The sequence below is a fragment of the Gorilla gorilla genome, chromosome 1 (genome assembly GCF_029281585.2).
Source record: "Gorilla gorilla gorilla isolate KB3781 chromosome 1, NHGRI_mGorGor1-v2.1_pri, whole genome shotgun sequence".
Taxonomy (NCBI): Eukaryota; Metazoa; Chordata; class Mammalia; order Primates; family Hominidae; genus Gorilla; species Gorilla gorilla.
Window position 1 is genome coordinate 199,225,462 of NC_073224.2, and position 19,532 is coordinate 199,244,993.

The window sequence follows — 19,532 nt, forward strand, 5'->3', positions numbered from 1 at the left end:
GGGCGCCTGTAATCCCAGCTACTTGGGAAGCTGAGGCAGAAGAATCTCTTGAACCCAGGAGGCGAAGGTTGCAGTCAGCTGAGATCGCACCATTGCACTCCAGCCTGGGCGACAGAGCAAGACTCCGGCTCAAAAAAAAAAAAAAGAGCTGAGATGGACCAAAAGCTAGGCCTCTTGCACCAAACACTTACCCAAGCTGTGACTGCAAAGAAAAAGTTCTTGAAGGAAATTAAAAGTGCTCCTCCAGCGAACACACAAATAAGAAAGCAAACAGCTTTATTGCTGATATGAAGAAAGTTTCAGTGGTCTAGACAGAAGATCAAACCAACCACAACATTTCTTTAAGCCAAAGCCTAATGCGGAGCAATGCCCTAACTCTCACTATGAAGGCTGAGAGAGGTGAAGGGGCTGCAGAAGAAAAGTTGGTTCATGAGGTTTAAGCAAAGAAGCCATCTCCATAACATAAAAGTATAAGGTGAAGTAGCAAGTGCTAATGTAGAAGCTGCAGCAAGTTTTATCCCGAAGATCTAGCTAGAGTAACTGATGCAACTGGCTACATTAAACAACAGAATTTCAGTGCAGACAAAATGGACTTTTACTGGAAGAAGATGCCATCAAGGACTTTCATAGCTACAAAGAAGTCAATGCCTGTGGAAGCCGATGCTCATTTACCATTCCAAAAATTCTAGGGCCCTTAAGAATTATACAAAATCTACTCTGCCTGTGCTCTATAAAAGGAGCAAAGCTTGGATGACAGCACATCTGTTTACAGCGTGGTTGACTATTTAAGCTCACTGTTGAGACCTACTGTTCAGAAAAAAAAGATTCCTTTGAAAATATTACTGCTCACTAACAATATACCGGGTCATCCAAAAACTGATGGAGGCTGGGAGCAGTGGCTCACGCCTGTAATCCCAACACTTTGGGAGGCCAAGGCGGGCGGATAACCTGAGGTCAGGAGTTCGAGACCAGCCTGGCCAACATAGTGAAACCCAGTCTCCACTAAAAATACAAAAATTAGCTCGGCATGGTGGCAGGCACCTGTAATCCCAGCTACTCAAGAGGCTGAGGCAGGAGAATCGCTTAAACCCAGGAGGCAGAGGTTGCAGTGAGCCAAGATTGCACCACTGCACTCCAGCCTGGGTAGCACAGCGAGACTCCATCTCAAAAAACAAAACAAAAAACATTAATCTGCTTGCACAACTCCATCAGAGTTTTGTTTTGTTTTGTGACAGTCTCACTCTGTTGCCCAGGCTGGAGTGCAGTGGTGCCATCTCAGGTCACTGCAACCTCCGCCTTCTGGGTTCAAGCGATCCTCACGCCCAGCCTCCCAAGTAGCTGGGATGGCAGGCATGCGCCACCACACCCAGCTAATTTTTGTAATTTTAGTAAAGACAGGGTTTCGCCACATTGGCCAGACTGGTCTCAAACTCTTGACTTCAAGTAATCCGCCCGCCTCAGCCTCCCAAAGTGTTGGGATTACAGGCGTAAGCCACCGCGCCCAGCCGAGATTAGTATTTTAACACCTGCTAACACAATATCCATTCTGCAGCCCATGGACCAAAGAGTAATTTCAACATTCAAGTCTTATTACTGAAGAAAATACATGGCCGGGCACAGTGGCTCATGCCTATAATCCCAGCACTTTGGGAGGCCAAGGCGGAAGGATCACCTGAGGTCAGGAGTTCGAGACCATCCTGGCCAACATAATGAAACCCCATCTCTACTAAAAACACAAAAATTAGCCGGGCTTGGTGGTGCACACCTGTAGTCCCAGCTACTCTAGAGGCCAAAGCATGAGGCTGCAGTGATCCGAGATCACACCACTGCACTCCAGCCTAGGTGACAGAGTGAGACTCTGTCTCAAAAATAAAAACACTTCATAAGGACATAGCTGCCATAGACAGGGATTCCTCAGACAGATCTGAGTAAACTGAAAACCTTCTAGACAGGATTCACCATTTTAAATACCATTAAGAATATTCATGGCAGCCTGGGCGCGGTGGCTCATGCCTGTAATCCTAGCACTTTGGGAGGCCGAGGCGGGCGAATCACAAGGTCATGAGTTTGAGACCAGCCGGGCCAACATGGTGAAACCCTGTCTCTACTAAAAAAATACAAAAATTAGCCGGGCATGGTGGTGTGGGCCTGAAATCCCAGCTACTCGGAAAGCTGAGGCAGGAGAATCACTTGAATCTGGGAGGCGGAGGTTGCAGTGAGCCGAGATCGTGCCACTGCACTCCAGCCTGGGCGACAGAGCAAGACTTTGTCTCAAAAAAAAAAAAAAAAAAAAAGAATATTCATGGCCAGGCACAGTGCCTCATGCCTGTAATTCCGGCAGTTTGGGAGGCCAAGGCGGGAGGACTGCTTTAGCTCAGGACTTCAAAACCAGCCTGGGCAACATGGCAAAACCTGTCTCTACAAAAAATACAAAAATTAGCTGGGTGTGGTAGCACATGTTTATTCTCCCAACTACTTGGGAGGCTGAGGTGGGAGGATCACCTGAGCCTGGGAGATCAGGGCTGCAGTGAGCCAAGATCGTGCTACTGCACTCCAGTCTGGGCAACAGAGTAAGACCCTGTCTCAAAAACCAACCAACCAATCAACCAAACAAACAAAAAAAGCCATTCAAAATTCATGGGAGGAGGTCAAAATATAAACATTAACAGGAGTCTGAAGTTGATTCCAATCCTCCTGGATGATTTTGAGGGGTTTGAGACTTCAGTGGAAGTAGTAACTGTAGATGTGGTAGAAATAGCAAGAGAACTGTAATTAGAAGCAGAGCCTGAGATGTGACTGGATTGCTGCAATCTCATGATAAAACTTTAACAGATGAGGAGTTGCTTCTTATGGAAGGCAAAGAAAGTCATTCCTTGAAATGGAACCTACTCCCAGTGAAAATGCTATGAACATTAGAATATTATATAAACTTAGTTCATAAAATAGTGGCAGGATTTGAGACGACAAACTCCAGTTTTGAAAGAAGCTCTACTCTGGGTAAAATGCTATCAAACAGAAAAGCATGCTACAGAGAAAGCTTTCATGAAAGGAAGAGTCAACTGAAGCAACAAACTTCACTGCTGCCTTATTTTAAGAAATTGCCAGCCAGGCACAGTGGCTCACGCCAGTAATCCCAGCACTTTGGGAGGCTAGGGCAAGAGGATCACTTCAGCCCAGGAGTTTGAGACATCAAGATCAGTCTGGGCAACACAGGAGACCCTGTCTATACAAAAAATACAAAAATCAGCTGGGTGTGGTGGCACGTGTCTGTAGTCCCAGCTACTTGGGAGGCTGAAGTAGGAGGATGGCTTGAACCTGGAAGGCAGAGGTTGCAATCAGCCAAGATCATGACACTGTACTCCAGCCTGGGTGACAGTGTGGAGAGAAAAAAAAAAACAGGCCAGATGCGGTGGCTCACGCCTGTAATCCCAGCACTTTGGGAGACTGAGGTGGGTGGATCACCTGAGGTCAAGAGTTCGAAACCAGCCTGGCCAACACGGTGAAACCCCGTCTCTACTAAAAATACAAAAATTAGCTGGGCGTGGTGGTGCGGGCCTGCAATCCCAGCTACTTGGGAAGCTGAGGCAGCAGAATCGCTTGAGCCCAGGAGGCGGAGGTTGCAGTGAGCTGAGATGGCGCCACTGCACTCCAGCCTGAGCAACAGGAGCGAAACTCCATCTCAAAAAAAAAAAAAACACACACACACACACACACAAACACATACACAGAAATTGCCAAAGCCACCCCAAACTTCAGCAACTACCACCCTAATCAGTCAGCAGCCATCATCATCAAGTCAAGACCCTCAAGCAGCAAAAGGTTATGACTTGCTGAAAGTTCAGATGATAATTCGCATTTTTACCAATAAGGTATTTTAAAATTAAGATAAGCACATTTTTTAGACATAATGCTGTTGCACACTTAATAGGCTACACTATAATATAAACATAACTTCTATTTACACTGGGAAACCAACAAATTTGTGTCTCTCTTTATTATAATGTTAGCTTTATTATATTTTGCCCTAGTGGCAGCACTATCACAAGCATTTTATGTACCAGTACTGCTCAGGTATTTACTGAGGTTAGTTCTAGGTTTCTTCATTTAAATGAGCTAAGGTTTGTAAGATGTTATATTTTAAATGATGATGGGAGATACAGAGAAAGGAAGAATATTAATAAAAATAAATGGATGGATGAGGGAAAGGGGGGTAGGATTTATTTACTAACAGACTATTTGGTTTTTATGTTTACACAGATGGACCTTAGGACTTATGCTATTATCGATCACAATAGCTAAAAAGCATTTCTAGCCTTAAGAAGGCTTATACTCTCCAAAATAAAACCAATCTAAAATTGACAATTTCACAAGAAGAAAAACAGCACTGGTCTGGAAATTAAAAGACCTACGTCTGTGTACTGGACGCTTGCTGCCTACTAGCTGGTGGCCCTGGGCCAGTCACTCTACTAAGCCACTCCAGCAATGATGTATACTGAACACATTCCAAAGGGGTCTCTGGTGGTTTGGTGGGGAAGTCCTACACTTCACTACTTGAAGATGCAATAAATGAATGAATACAAGGGAAGGCAAAGTGACTAGAGAGAAGAGAAGGTTCAATAGTCTCTATTTAAACTCATCTAAGGTTTTTATATAGTCATGCAGGAAACTAAGTTCAGGCACTACGCTTAGTGCCTGAAACCTTATTACTTACATTCTAAACCCTTACATAGTTGGGTACCAGCTGGTCATATTTAGTGGCAGTCTACTGAATAGTCTTCACTACTATAATACAAGAATGAATAACATAGCTCTACTTCCCCAACTCTGATTAATGCCAAGTTTGACGTTTGAAGGTATGTCTGTCTTAAGAGGAAGCCGCTTTTCAAAGTGCCTACTGGAAAACCATGCTTCCTAAAAGACTTAGGCTTAGAAGTGGCTGCACACTGCTCTCCTTAAAGATCTGTACACAAGGACACATTTTCAAACTGGCAGAAGAGCCACTTTTCCTTCAAAAACAAAAATACTTTTCTATTTGGTATCTAGTACAATATAATCTTTGAAACAGGGGCCAGATCATAATATAGTTGTAGTATAACTAGAGAAAAATGAAGGCACAGCAACTGGTATAAACAATGAAAGTGACAGGAAGGCATGAACAGAACATTTGAAAACTTTTTTCTGTGGAATAGAAAATGATACGTAACATCTTACTTCACACACATTCTTACTCATCCTTTCAATGCTCAAACTTAAACCATCTCTGCATATATAACAGCAATAAAACACTCAGTATTTTGTATGATGAAGAAAAAGGATCAAGTATTTAGTGAAGTATTCTAAAGCAAGGGTCTAAAAACTACCGCTCATAGGCCACATCTGGCCTACAGCCTGCTTTCAGAAACAGTTTCACTGGAAGACATCAACCCTAATTATTTATTTATTTATTCATTTACTTTTAGACAGAGCCTCAGTCTGTCATCCAGGCTGGAGTACAACGGCACGATCTCGGCTCACTGCAACTTCCACCTCCCGGGTTCAAGCGATTCTCCCACCTCAGCCTCCCAAGCAGCTGGGATTATAGGCACCCGCCATCACACCCAGCTAATTTTTGTATTTTTGAAGAGACGGGTTTCACCATGTTGAGCAGGTTGGTCTTGAACTCCTGACCTTAAGTGATCTGCCCACCTCGGCCTCCCAAAATGCTGGGATTACAGGCGTGAGCCACCATGTCCAGCCCCTAATTAGTTTATATTGTCTACTCATGCTAAACAGTAGAGTTGAAGAGTTACAACAGAAATCATACAGCCACAAAGCCTAAAATATCTGGCCCTTTAAGGAAAAATGTTCGGCCAGGCGTGGTAGCTCACGCCTCTAATCCTAGCACTCTGGGAGGCCAAGGCGGGAGGATCACTTGAACCCAGGAGTTTGAGATCAGCCTGGGCAACATAGTGAGACCCCCATCTCAACGGAAAATAAAAAACTAGCCAGGTGTAGTGGCCCACACCTGTAGTCCCAGCTACTCAGGAGGCTGAGGCGGGAGGACTGCTTGAGCCTGGGTGGTCAAGCCTGCAGTGAGCCATGATTGCGCCACTGCACTCCAGCCTGAGCAGGAACAGCAGAGCAAGATCCTGTCTCAAAAAAAAAAAAAAAGAAAAAAAGAAAAAGTTTCAGATAATATTCTGATCTTGTTTTAAAGCACTGTTACGTGTTTTATTTATCCCTGATTTACTGATGGGGAAACTGACACTAGAAGTTGAGAAGCTGGTCCTAGATCACACAACTGTTACTTAGCTCCCCTGCCTCCCTCACCTGTTCATCCTCAATTAGAAGTAAGCTGGGCCAGACCCCCTCTGCCCCACAGAAGTATCTGTTAGTCTCTCTCACCCTCCAGCCTAATGAGTAAATAAATCCTTGTAGAAAGAATGGTGAGTAACTGGTTTTTCAGGCCTCAATCCCGAAAAGGAATTGTGACATGAGCTAGAGACAGAAAGAGTGCCTGTAGCCTAAGTTAAGTTGTATTCTAAAACAAAGCATCATTTTCTTACTGGGTCCCTTCTGAGATTCACAAACAGCCTCTTGCCCAGTTTCTGGCAGTATCCTGTGTTTGTGTGTCTAGCAGAGGTAAGAAGTGATTCTGAAGAATGTTTCACAGATGCCAACTTACGGGCTTTAGAGTTCATAAAATACATGCCACATACATCATCCTCAATTGACCCTTACTTAGCTCAGTGATAAATTTACCAATATTATTCCAATTTTACAGATAAGGTTGAGGGTTGAATATCAAATTACTTGCTCAAGATCACAATACAATAAATGATGAGTCAAAATGCAAAAGCTCTAAAATTCTGTCTTGATTTATTATAACTTGCTCATTCCCACTTTTTGCACTGTTTAAGCTGTCACTCTTTTTTCTTTTCTGTTTTATCCTTCCCCTTTGCATGTCTCTAGGCAGGTTAGCAGCACCTATGAATACTCAGCTGCGAACAGTTGGGGGCACTAAAGCACGAGGTAAATACATAAATAAATAAAATTTATTGGACCTGGGGGTTCTTAGCTCTCTGGCGAACTGTGATCTTGAGCAAATCTCTTAACTTCTTAGAAACTTCTCTATTCATCTACAGCAACATCCCACAGAGCAATTGAAACACACAAATGGTAAAACACATGTTAGAAGGCCTCAAAAAATAGCAAGCTTCATACAAATGCCAGATGGCATCATATCATCATGGCTGCTTGAAGCTAGACAAGACACCAACTACTGGTCTGAAGAGTCCCAGATACAGTACTGAGCCTAAAGACCAACTAGCTTCTTTTTCTCTGTAATTTAGACTTACTTTGCTTTTAACATATTTCTTTAAAAAGCCTAGTTTCAGATGCATGGAAATACATATTAAAATAGAGAAAGATGTTCTCCTACCTCTTTTATAAACATGAAATAATTTTTAAGCCCTTTAAACTATTAAATTTGGAACAAATGTACTAGTTCCAAAAAAGCAAAGAATTCAAGCTGAAAATGGGAACGTTCCAAATTTAAATCCTTGGGTGTGTCAATGATCAATAACTATACTAGGTTTTCTCTCCACACTAATCCAAAAACATTTAAATTCTTTTTTTAAATTAATTATTTATTTATATATATTTTTTGGGATGGAATCTCACTCTGTCACCCAGGCTGGAATGCAGTAGCGTGATCTTGGCTCACTGCAAGCTTCACCTCCCGGGTCCACACCATTCTCCTGCCTCAGCCTCCCAAGTAGCTGGGACCACAGGTGCCCACCACCACGCCTGGCTAATTTTTTTGTATTTTTAGTAGAGACGGGGTTTCACCGTGTTAGCCAGGATGGTCTCGATCTCCTGATCTTGTGATCCGCCCACCTTGGCCTCCCAAAGTGCTGGGATTACAGGCATGAGCCACCGCGCCCGGCCTTAAATTCTTAGAATATGTCTCCTTGGGCTGGGAACGGTGGCTCATGCCTGTAATCTCAGCACTTTGGGAAGCCAAAGCAGGAGGATCGCTTGAGCCCAGGAGTTCAAGACCAGCCTGAGAAACATAGAAAGACCTCGTCTCTACAAAAAAGAAAAAAAAAATTAGCCTGTGTGGTGGCACGCACCTGTAGCTCCCGCTACTCAGGAGGCTGGGGCAGGAGGATCACTTGAGCCGAGGAGCTGGGAGACTGCAATGAGCCATGATTGTACTACTGCACTTCAGCCTGGCAACAGAGTGAGACCCTGTATCAAAAAAAAACCGCAAAAAAACCCACAACCACCACCATCTCCTTGGATACCTAAGACTTCCACAAGCTAGGAGTATGTGCCTGTTTTGTCTTGTGAAAGGAATCTTGTTTATGTTAGAGGGTAGAGGAAACCTGGAGTCCAGGCAGCTCCCCACTCAACCTGGCCCCACCGTCCAAGCAAAAGATTCTGTTTGGAGCTCTAAAGAGAGCTCCACCCACTTCCATCTATATCCAACATCCTGAAGTGAACATGAAGGAAACATGTTCTGGAAAGTTGGAATTTCTCAGACTATCTCATGGGTTGAAACCAATGTTTAAGGCTCTTCTGCAATAGCATTGATAAGAAGCTTGCCTTTACAGTACAAATGTAAAGAAATTAAACACTGTCTACACATTCACTAATCAGTGATGATAAATTTTTTTTCTCCCCAAGAAACCATTCCTGGCACACAATCAAATCTATTTCTCTAATTAGCATATTCACTTGCTTCAGACTTGTGTAACATATTCTCTTTTTTTAGGGGGCACATTATTTTTTAAGCTTAAATTTTTCATGCTCCTATTTTTTCCCCCATTTGTAAGACAAACATAATCATTTTGTTTCTGATACACCCTCAAGGCAAATATGCCTTGCACATAGTGGGGATTCAATACACATCTACTGAATGAACAAACACAGGTTCCTCAAGAACTTAAAAAAAAATTTTTTTTAAATAAGTGTCTGCTCTGTTGCCCACGCTGGAGTGCAGTGGCGTAATCACGGCTCACTGAAGCCTCAACCTCCTGGGTTCAAGTGATCCTCCCCTGCTCAGCCTCCTGAGTAGCGGGGACTACAGGTGCTTGCCACCATACCTGGCTAATTTTTAAATTTTTTTGTAAAGACAGGGTCTTGCTATCTTGTCCAGGCTGGTCTCAAACTCCTGGGCTCAAGTGATCCTCTCACTTTGGCCTGCCAAAGTGCTGGGATTACAGATGTGAGCCACCATGCCCGGACAAGAACTATTTTAAGACCCCAAGTATCCTTGGCCTCATTCTAGGCACTTTTTTTGAAATGGGAAAATTCCTTCTTAAGTATCTGTGCTCAGTTGTGCAGTAACCTTTGTGCAGTAATCCAATGGAAGAGCCACAAGAGTGGGGATGGAGAAAAACTTGTTCTACTTTGGAAAATGTAGCACAAGTGTAGACAATTATCTAATCATCGGCTCCACTGAAAAATGGGAGATTGTGCTGGTGACTTAATACATCTAAAAACCAGCGGGGTGGTGGGACAGGGGAAGGCAGAAAATTGTCAATTAAAAACCTAGAGGGCGTTATAATAATGTCAATATGAGCTTGGCTGTATTGATTCTGCTGTCTAGATTCTGCTCATTCAGATACACTGTGAATTCTTCCCTCTGTTTAGTGTCTTTTATCATTGATTTAAATGTTTAAAAGAGGAGAAGAAAGAAAGGAAAATGACATGAAATGAGACAAATCTTCCAAGCCAACCAAACCCTAAATCTCTTAACTTCATGTATACAGCTGTCAGGAACTGAGAACATAAAGACCTCTTCAAAGAGGGCAAAGTGACTGAGATAGTTATGCTAATCCCTTACATTTGTACATACTTTACACTTTTTAAAGTAGTTTCATGTTATTTTATGTGTTTCTCACCATAAACACATAAGATAAGCAACACATCTGACAGATAAAGATACTTTATCCAGGTGGACTGAGGAACTTGGCAGAAGTCACCAGGACAAGTATATGCCACAGGTGAAATTAAAATTCATGTCTTCTGATTCTCAGTTCTGTGCTCTTTCATTAAATCTTCTCCTTCTACTTTAGAATTGATAACAATAGAAAACCCAAAACTTAAGAACTTATAGATTTTCTCAGCCTGGAACACAAATCCACCAGGCCTTTTTACCTTTCGTTTTCCTGATCACTCTCCTGAAAAAAGTACTCCAAAAAAATCAAGATACCAGATTCTTAAACATTTCAAAGTAGAAAGCTTAAACAAGAAAGCTTAAGGTTTTCAAGCTTGCTAAACTGCAGTTGCATCAAAGGAGTGGGACTAGGCCATCTAGCTACCAAACAAGAGCAGAGATAGAAAGGATCAAGTTCACTTTCTGGGAGCCTGGTGATGGGAAGTCACTCTATCCTTTCTCTATAATTCAGAAGAAGAGCCTTAGCCCAGCCTCCTATATTGGAGATGTTTTCATAGCTGCCCACTTACAGGAGGAATCACCTGGCTAAATTCTATGCAGTGTTTCAAAATTATAGCTATCGCTACATTGTGAACATGGTGATAATGTTATCTTAATTATCCAGCCATTCCTCCAAGAAATCAGAATTCCTTTGTTCCACCTCACTAGGGGTAAGCAAGGATTATAAATCATAGCTAGGAAATTTAAAGCAACTGATTATTTAAGAACACCATGGGCCAGGCGCCGTGGCTCACGCCTGTAATCCCAGCACTTTGGGAGGCTGAGGCGGGCAGATCACGAGGTCATAAGATCAAGACCATCTGGCCAACATGGTGAAACCCCGTCCCTACTAAAAATACAAAAATTAGCTGGGCGTGGTGGCGCGCATCTGTAGTCCCAGCTACTCGGGAGCCTGAGGCAGGAGAATCGCTTGAACCTGGGAGGCAGAAGTTGCAGTGAGCCAAGATCGTGCCACTGCACTCCAGCCTGGCGACAGAGCAAGACTCCGTCTCAAAACAAAACAAAACAAAAAAAACCACCATGATTCATCTAAAAATATCGATCTCTATGTTTCAAGATGAGAACCCAAATGTGGGAGCTGCCTCAATACATACCACAAAGTATGTATCTGCATAGCTAAGGAATACCATAGAACACCTAATACAATTCTAACCACATATCTATTTGGAAAAAATCCTTCAACTACTTACCTGACCTTAGTGAATTTAGGATTCATTAAAGACAATTTCCAAAATACTGGTAATGCTCAATTGTTATCTATCTACTTGTACCATGCTTTGTTCCAAAAAGTGACCGTGTTCACCTATTTTAACAGACACTTTAAAGGTAATTCAATTTGACTGTATGTTTGTTCCCTTTACGATTAGCCTGTTAAGTAGTCTATAATATGAGAGTTGATGAGAACTCTGGGAAAGTTCTGCGCCTTTCAGGGGAGAAGCAAGTATGGAAAAGAGAAGGTAGGAGGAAGAATTAGTCCCCGAAGATGGACACAGCTATAGACTGTTTTTCATATATGGTAAGAAAGTGCAGTACAAAGAGCAAAAGCCTTTGTCACTACGCTCTGCCTTCTATTTTCTCACCCTCAAAATGGGGGATGATAATCGTCTGTCCTACTTACATTAGGTAGATACCAAATAAGAGAATGAGTATGAAATCACTTCACTAACTATAAAGTACTATTCATATAAACACTGCATTCTATTACATTGCTTAACCACCTTCAAGGGGAGCTTCATGGGCATCTGGCCAGTGAATTTCCAAGAGGAAAATAATCATGGAGTTTAGATTATAAATAATGAGGTAAAATGGCTGGAAATTTACCACTATTTCTCTAGTGAAAAGTTTCTTATTGCCTTTATTTTAGATTGAGGATAATTACAACATACATAGCCTAGAAACTAAATATAGGTGTCTTATATTAAAAATTCTGCTAAATCCTACAGATGAGGCTAGTCTCATTCCTGGTAATTAATTGTGTGTGCTGCTCATTGGTGCTACAATGATCATGTGGGCTATAAATTACTTGCTCAGCAATTGCTGCCAAATTCCTACATATGTATTTTTGGTCAGCTTCATGCAGGATGCTGCCATTTGAGATTTTACAAAGCTAAAATCAGTAAGATTATGCCCAACGCAACTCAAAAAATAAAACCTAGTCTTTGTACCGAATGGAGATATGGTATATGTACTAATCTCAAGGAAATATTTGTACATCTTTAAAGCAAGTGAAGGTCACCAGATTCTAAGGAAGTATTTCTAGTCTTTTACTTATCAAGGAACACACAGAAAGTGTTAATATTAGCTTTTCAAATATTCAACCTATAAGCTGATAATGATGCCCTCATTTAGTTGAACTTGTCAGAAGACCATGTATTACATACTGTGCTCCAAGGACTGCGAGGAAGATGTAGGCTAACAATGAAACCTTTACCTTGTTGTACACGCCTGGATTAAGGGGAGTTACAGATATTCTCTATTTTTAGTAAACTAATACTAAAAAACCGAGCAAGTAACTTTTTGGAATAAAGAATATTAATTCTCACATGGGAACTGCACACTCAGAAAACAGGGGTGTGCAACCAAAAAAAGCTTAGAGAACACTGACCTAGAGGACTCTACCATGCTCATTTCTGGATTTCTCAACTTTAGAGTCAGACATTTTTGGGCTTCCATGTTTGACATGTAGCACTAGTCTTCTGTCAATTCTCTTTCTTGATTCTCTCCTGTTTGTCCCCTAGGTTCAGCTATAATCTCTATGATCCTAAATTCCAAATATACATTACCAATTTTGATATTTCTCCAAAGCTTCAGTCCTTCATGTACAAGCTGCCTGGCTGGACATCTACAACCAGAAAGCTACCCAGAACTGAAATTCCACGTGCCCCAAATTAAATCTATCTTCTTTTCCCCCCAAACTTGCTCTTCCTATATTTCTGTTTCTATCCTCCAGTCACCCAGACTGGATAGAAATCTCAGTATCATTTTGCACTTTTTCTCCTCTGTTCCTCAATTCTAATCAGCTGCTAAATTCCATAGTGTCCAACAGTGTCCAACAGTGTCCATCTCCTGACCTTTCTTCATACTACCACTATCTCTGTTCAGACCCTCATTGCCTCCATGTAATAAAAACGATGATGATGATAGCCAATGTTCATTAGGAGTTACTGTGTGCCACGTACAATTCTAAGCCCTTTATGTTACTACCTATTTTAAACCTCCTAATAATCCTATAAGGGTTGTGAACCTAAGATGTATAATAAATCATATAAAAGTGCAGCTCTCATAATGCCACATCACTCTACTACCCCAGATTTTCAACGGTCACCAACGTCAAGCAGAGACTGTTCAAATTTCTTAGCCTAGCAAACAAGGCCCTTCAACATCTGACCCAACTTACTTCTCCATACTTCTTTCTTTTACCACTCCTTCCTGTCCTTAACTCATCTCCTTATGCTCTCAGCAGCTGACCATTTACTGCTCTCCTTAACCCAAGATGTACTTTTTGAATCATGATCTTGCTTGTTGCTCCCAATGTCTGGAATGCCCTTGTCCCTACCTCCCTGAGTCTACACCCAGTTAAACAGCTTGCCTTCATTCCTAAGCGAACGTCTCCCCTCCTCTGAATTCTGTGTATTTTGCTTGTTCTTTCCATATCAGTTTCTAATACTTGATAAACATCATCAGTCTCAGAGTAAAATTTTATTTGTATACATTTTTAAAGTCTCCACAAAAAAGACACGCATGCGTGGTGAATTGGTGAAAGGAAGTGTAAAAAGCATCCAACTTTAGCATTTCCTTGAAGGTAAGAACTATACAGCTTAGGTAGACAGAAGAAAATTTCATTTTATCTGGATATTTTCAATCAAGTAGGTCTTCCCTTTAGTTTTCTATGTAATTGAAACTATGGAAACAGACCAAAACGGTAGTACTTCCAAGAAGAAAGGATAACCAAGTGAATTAGCACCACTATTTGCTGTAGTTATTTTAGTCTTCTTTCTTTGAACTAAGGAACACAAGGTCACAATGTTATGCCACTTTAAAGTTAAACATTTACTATGTTTTTTTTTTCTTTAGTTCTTCCTTTATACTGGAATTTACCTTCATTCCTTATCCTTCGATTGCCCATTTTCACTGCAGGTGCTAGACTGCAATCTAATTTAGAAAAAATACTATAAGTAGAGAAAAACTTTTGGTCAATTATTGAACAGCGGGGTCTAGCTTTGGGATCCCTAAGGGAGAGACAAGAAGATAAGAGTGATAATACAAATAGAATCTGACCACGTTATAAAGAGGTGGGCCCCCATATGGAGGTAGCAGAACACATTAAAAAGAAAACTAGCCAGGCACAGATGCCCACACCTGTAAATGCCAGTGCTTTGGGAGGCTGAGGTAGAAAGATCCTTTGAGGCCAGGAGTTTGAGACCAGCCAGGGAAAATAATGAGACTCCATTTCTACAGGAAAAAAAAAAAAAAGTTTTTGTTTTTTGTTTTTTTTTTCTTGAGACGGAATCTCACTCTGTTGCCCAGGCTGGAGTGCAGTGGCACTATCATGGCTCACTGCAACCTCCCAATTCAAGCAATTCTTGTGCCTCAGCCTCCTGTATAGCTGGGACTACGCCTGGCTAATTTCTGTGTTTTTTTAGTAAAGGCTGGGTTTCACCATGTTGGCCAGGCTGGTCTCAAACTCCTGACCTCAAGTGATCTGCCCACCTTGGCCTCCCAAAGTGCTGGGATTACAGGCATGATCCACCACACCCAGCCAAATTATTATTATTATTTTATTTATTTATTGTTTTGAGACACGGAGTCTCGCTTTGTTGCACAGGCTGGAGTGCAGTGGCACCATGTCGGCTCACTGCAAGCTCCGCCTCCCGGATTCATGCCATTCTCCTGCCTCAGCCTGCCAAGTAGCTGGGACTACAGGTGCCCGCCACCACGCCCGGCTAATTTTTTGTATTTTTAGTAGAGATGAGGTTTAACCTTGTTAGCCACGATGGTCTTGATCTCCTGACCTCGTGATCTGCCTGCCTCGGCCTCCCAAAGTGCTGGGATTACAGGCGTGAGCCACCACGCCCTGCCCTCAAAATTTTTTTTTAATTTAGCCAGGCCTAGTAGCATGCATCTGTAGTCCCAATTACTCGGAGGCTGAGGTGGGAGGACTGCTTGAGCCCAGGAGTTTAAGGTTGCAGTGATCTATGATTACACCACTACACTCTAGCCTGGGTGACAGAGCAAGACCTTGTCTCCAAAAAAAAGGAAAGAAAACTACACTTCTGGGAAATGTAGACATGAAATATATTCTATCCAGCTATGTCTATTATAATCTTCAGTCAGTACACTTTAGGACTTAAATATTACATAACTTACATCGTTCAAGCCCTCATTCTTTCAATCGACTATAACTTTTGTCTAAATATATGAAGGTCATCACCTTCAGAAAAATTAACAATGTTAAAGTATATCATGGTCTATCAAAGAATATAAAGATAAGAACAAAGACTACTCAAACATACACAAGCACATACACACATAATACCACTTTGCTGATGGGAAACAGTAAAGTCAGCACAGTTAAGATATTATTTTGGGTGTCTATAAACAATGATTCCTATTTTAGTCTTGTCAAATGCTTAAAATGACCCTGGAATCTTTGTTTACTAAATACAGGTTAGCTTGTGGACTCACTTTAAGAGCCAGGTCCAAACTTTTTTGGGAATTAGCTTGTTCTTGAAATATAATAACAAAAAAACAACAACAAAAAACACTAACTGGCTTGCAGGTGATGTGTTTGTATACCCTAAATTTCTCATACTGCATAAAAGTAACCTGGCTCTCTGGAATACCTCACAGGTGAATACCATTAGCTTCCTAGCTGGTTCTCGGCTTTCTGAATAAGCAACTAACTGGCTGAGGCAAGGTATCTTCAGATCCCAAAGGGACACTAAATCTGCTGCAGCAGACTTTCTAACCAACACACTTCACGTAAAGACTTCTGAACCTCTTCCATGGCACATTTTCTCTGTTCCTTCTATACCCAAATAGCAAACCTAGACAGAAGTGCCAAAAAGAAAAGAAACATGAAAAATAAAAAGTGAAAACAACCTAGAGGAATAAAAGAAACATGCAACAAATTGAGTGGGAGTCAAATCTCCAAACTTGTACAAGCCTGTTCCTAAAAAGCTGAAAGACTTGGATTAGGGCACCTGAACTTACTGGGCCTCAATTTCCCCACTTTACAAGAAGGGAACTAGACTAGATCCCTAAGTGATTCCCATCAGCCTAATTTAGATGTATTCAAACTCTGTATGCATATATTATCAGTAATAAGGATAGGCAAAAATCATTCCATTCATGAAGACAGCCATGTTCAACTTTTAATACGTTTTTTGGGTTACTGAAGCTCCCACAAAAGTATTTAGCCTCTTTATAAGGGAGACCTCATCTTGTTTTAAAAACAAAAGCCCAAAGTGACCACGATTGCTGTTTTTAAACCTACACATCCCTGGAACTGGAATTTTATTTGGTAAAGTCAGTATCAATTTTGCCAAACCTCATTCTGTCTGAATATGATTCTTTCAATGCACAGATAGGAAGCAGACACCAATGCTGACTGACCATGCCTGAGAGGAAGTGACTTAATAGGACAGGAAATCAAACATCACAAAATATCAACCCCACCCCTGGGGGGGAAAAAAGGAAGTCCTAAAAATAGATGACACTGGGCATGCAGACTAGATTAAAAAGAAATCCCCATGAGTTTCCACCAATTATGTTAGAAAGGTATCTCATAGTAGGTATCAACTGTGTGAAATTTATGTTAGATTTTTGATGAGAGATCAATTGTTTTTTTTAAAAGTGTTCATCCCACAATTGGGCACAATGGCTCATGCCTGTAATCCCAGCACTTTGGGAGGCCAAGGCAGGAGGATCACTTGAGTCCAGGAGTTTGAGATCAGCCTGGGCAACAAATCAAGACCCCATCTGTATTTAAAAATAAAAATAAAAATAAATAAATAAATAAATAAAAATTAGTTGGGCACGGTGGCACATGCCTGTAGTCCCAGCTATTCAGGAGGCTGAAGTAGGAGGATTGCTTGAGCCCAGGAGGTGGAGGCTGCAGTGAGTCATGATCATGCCACGGCACTCCAGCCTGGCACACCAGCCTTGGCAACAGAGCGAGACCTCGTCTGCAAAAAAAAAGAAAAAGAAAAAAAGGCATTAATCCCAAAATTTACTTGCTTACTATACAGCAGGCTATAATTACCTCCCATGCTTGAAAATTGACAGGATAATCACAAAGCAAACAAAAAAAATGGTTCCAGTTTACTTTATAAATATTTGGTATACAAACTAAAAATGTAACCTCTGCTTGGTAAACATCTGCAACCATTACAACTTACCTGCATTGTAATGCAAATCTCATAATACAAATGGAACAGGCTTCCAGATTTTATTCTGAGAGGTTCCTAAATCTAACAAGAGTTTTTTAAAAATCAGCATACCCATTTCATCCTATTCTGAGAGGGCCTTAAATTTTGACAGAGGGGTTAAAATTCTTTCACAGGAATCTTGATGAGTAAAGGACTGGTGGTCTCAATGTATGCATTAAATAAATAGGGTCATGTCAGCATAAATAGGAATATGCAGGTGAAGGCAGTTTAAAAAGAAATGTGTCAGGTTTAAACTAACTCCTTTTTACAAATATTAAAATACTGGCATTTTTTTCTTTGATGCCACACCTATCTTCATAAACGTTTCATCCCCCAAATAGTCTGGATTAGTAACAACTAATATTATGTAGCTCTTCACAATTTGCAAAGTACTTTGACACACATGATCTCATTCAAGACTCGCCACTAAATCAGACACTACTTTTAGGTTCCATTTTTACATGTGAGGAAGCTAACACTAAATAGCTGACTTGCCCAAACCTACAAAGCTGGTGATAAAGGTGAGTGGGGCTTGAACACAGATCTCTTGACTTTAAATGGTCTGTACCATGCTGCCTCAAATACTGTGATCAGAGTAAATAAATGTCCATATCTCTAGACCCCATCTAAGCCTCCCCCACTTACACACACAGCCACCCATGGCCTAAATTAGAGTTAGCTCTCTAGAAGGTCTTTGCTCTTTCTGGAAGCAAAGTTTTCTTCATTTGTCTAGTAAACATTTATCTGGCTGAAGTGTTAAATACCATTTGACATACACTAGAAAATAACTTAGTCATCAAAGGTTTTGTACAGGCATGCCCATGTGCATTTTTCCAGGTAGTGGGTCATTCTCAAAGAGTCTATGATCCAAAAATGGTGAAGAACCTCGGCTAGAGGCAGTGACTGGGCGTCTTTCCAAGAAGCCAAATCCACAAAGTTCTCAAGTTTATAGTTTACCTCATACTGTACCACATCTTCACTTTTGCCTCCCCTGCTGCAGGCCTTCTCCTAGGGCCAACAGGGTCAAGTCAGCACCTACAACTGTTTTTAAAATCATATATATAATCTGGAACAACTGATAACATATAAATAATCAATGACTCAAACAAATAAATTTAAATCAAAATAACTACCTCTTCAAATGTAATCCTTAACACATACTTCTTCATCTTAGGACTTAAATTCCCAGAATGAACATTTTCTTATTATAAGCATTCTAATTCCCCAAAACTTTCACAAATACAACTACTCTGAACTCCTAAAATACTATCTATCCCCTTCACTAAGAACCCTCTAGATTACAAAGAAGACAAGGTAGCATGCAAGGAATTCTGAATCTGTTAGGCAGTTCACTCAGCTATCATACCAAAAGAATTTAGAATTTTTTGCTGGGGGGAGGGAAGTAAAAAGAGTGGGAGAGAGAATGAATGCAGCCCTATTGTCTTATTCCCTGAAAATTCCTAATCTGAATCTATAACATATTCCTACTAACCACTCGACTTGAATATCAGAAGTGCAGTCTCTTTTCATCTTAAATAGAGCTTTTCAGTCCAAATCTGTATAAACAAACTTTGTCCTTCAATCTTTCAACTCCCCAGCAGTTTTTCAAGGTCACTTTTGCAAGCAACGACAGAGGCCTGCATCCAGGAACTTTGACTTGCTATATCATTACAACTCCAAGAGCCCCAAATCTAACTCCTATCAGTCCTCTAAGGTAAATCCTTTATTAGAGGGGAAGCTAGGGAAGGCAAATCGACACCCTCGAAACTTGTCCTCTAATAGGGCCTGCTCCTTTTCCGTACCCAGAGACTAAGTGCTGCTGGCTCACGGCTCCACACTGAGTCTGCTGCAGAAATGTTCCAATGACCTTCATTCCGTATTTGCAAATAAAAAGAAAACAAAGAATTGCATTTTAAAATCAGGTGTATTACAGATCTTAGTACGTGGGATTGAAGATTTCACTGTTCATGAGAACTGGCTGGTTACTGATTAGCAAACTACATTAGCTTTATATCCATAAAGAGAAAAATATATATATATCAAGGGCAAAAGATAGGGTGCCTTTACTCTTAACTTTCCTATTCACAAACTGCAGGATTTTAAATATTTAATACGGAAAAATGAAAAGCACTTTGCTCACATCATTTTAAAGAACT

The 19,532-nt window shown here is 41.0% G+C and overlaps 1 protein-coding gene across 8 annotated transcripts in view; it reads right to left on the bottom strand.

Moving 5' to 3' along the window:
* The window catches only part of NFYC (nuclear transcription factor Y subunit gamma), a 79,583-nt gene that overhangs the window by 41,400 nt on the left and 18,651 nt on the right, over positions 1 to 19,532 (bottom strand). Inside the window, exon 1 of one of the 8 annotated variants that reach the window (XM_063699871.1) lies at positions 14,306 to 14,401. The exons of 6 other annotated variants lie outside the window; for them this stretch is intronic. In XM_063699871.1, the coding sequence (XP_063555941.1) occupies positions 14,306 to 14,396 (91 nt within the window). In that variant the 5' untranslated portion in view covers positions 14,397 to 14,401. Of the gene's footprint in view, positions 1 to 14,305; positions 14,402 to 19,532 lie in introns of those variants that run through there. One more of the 8 variants, XM_055392586.2, reaches the window with a different exon arrangement.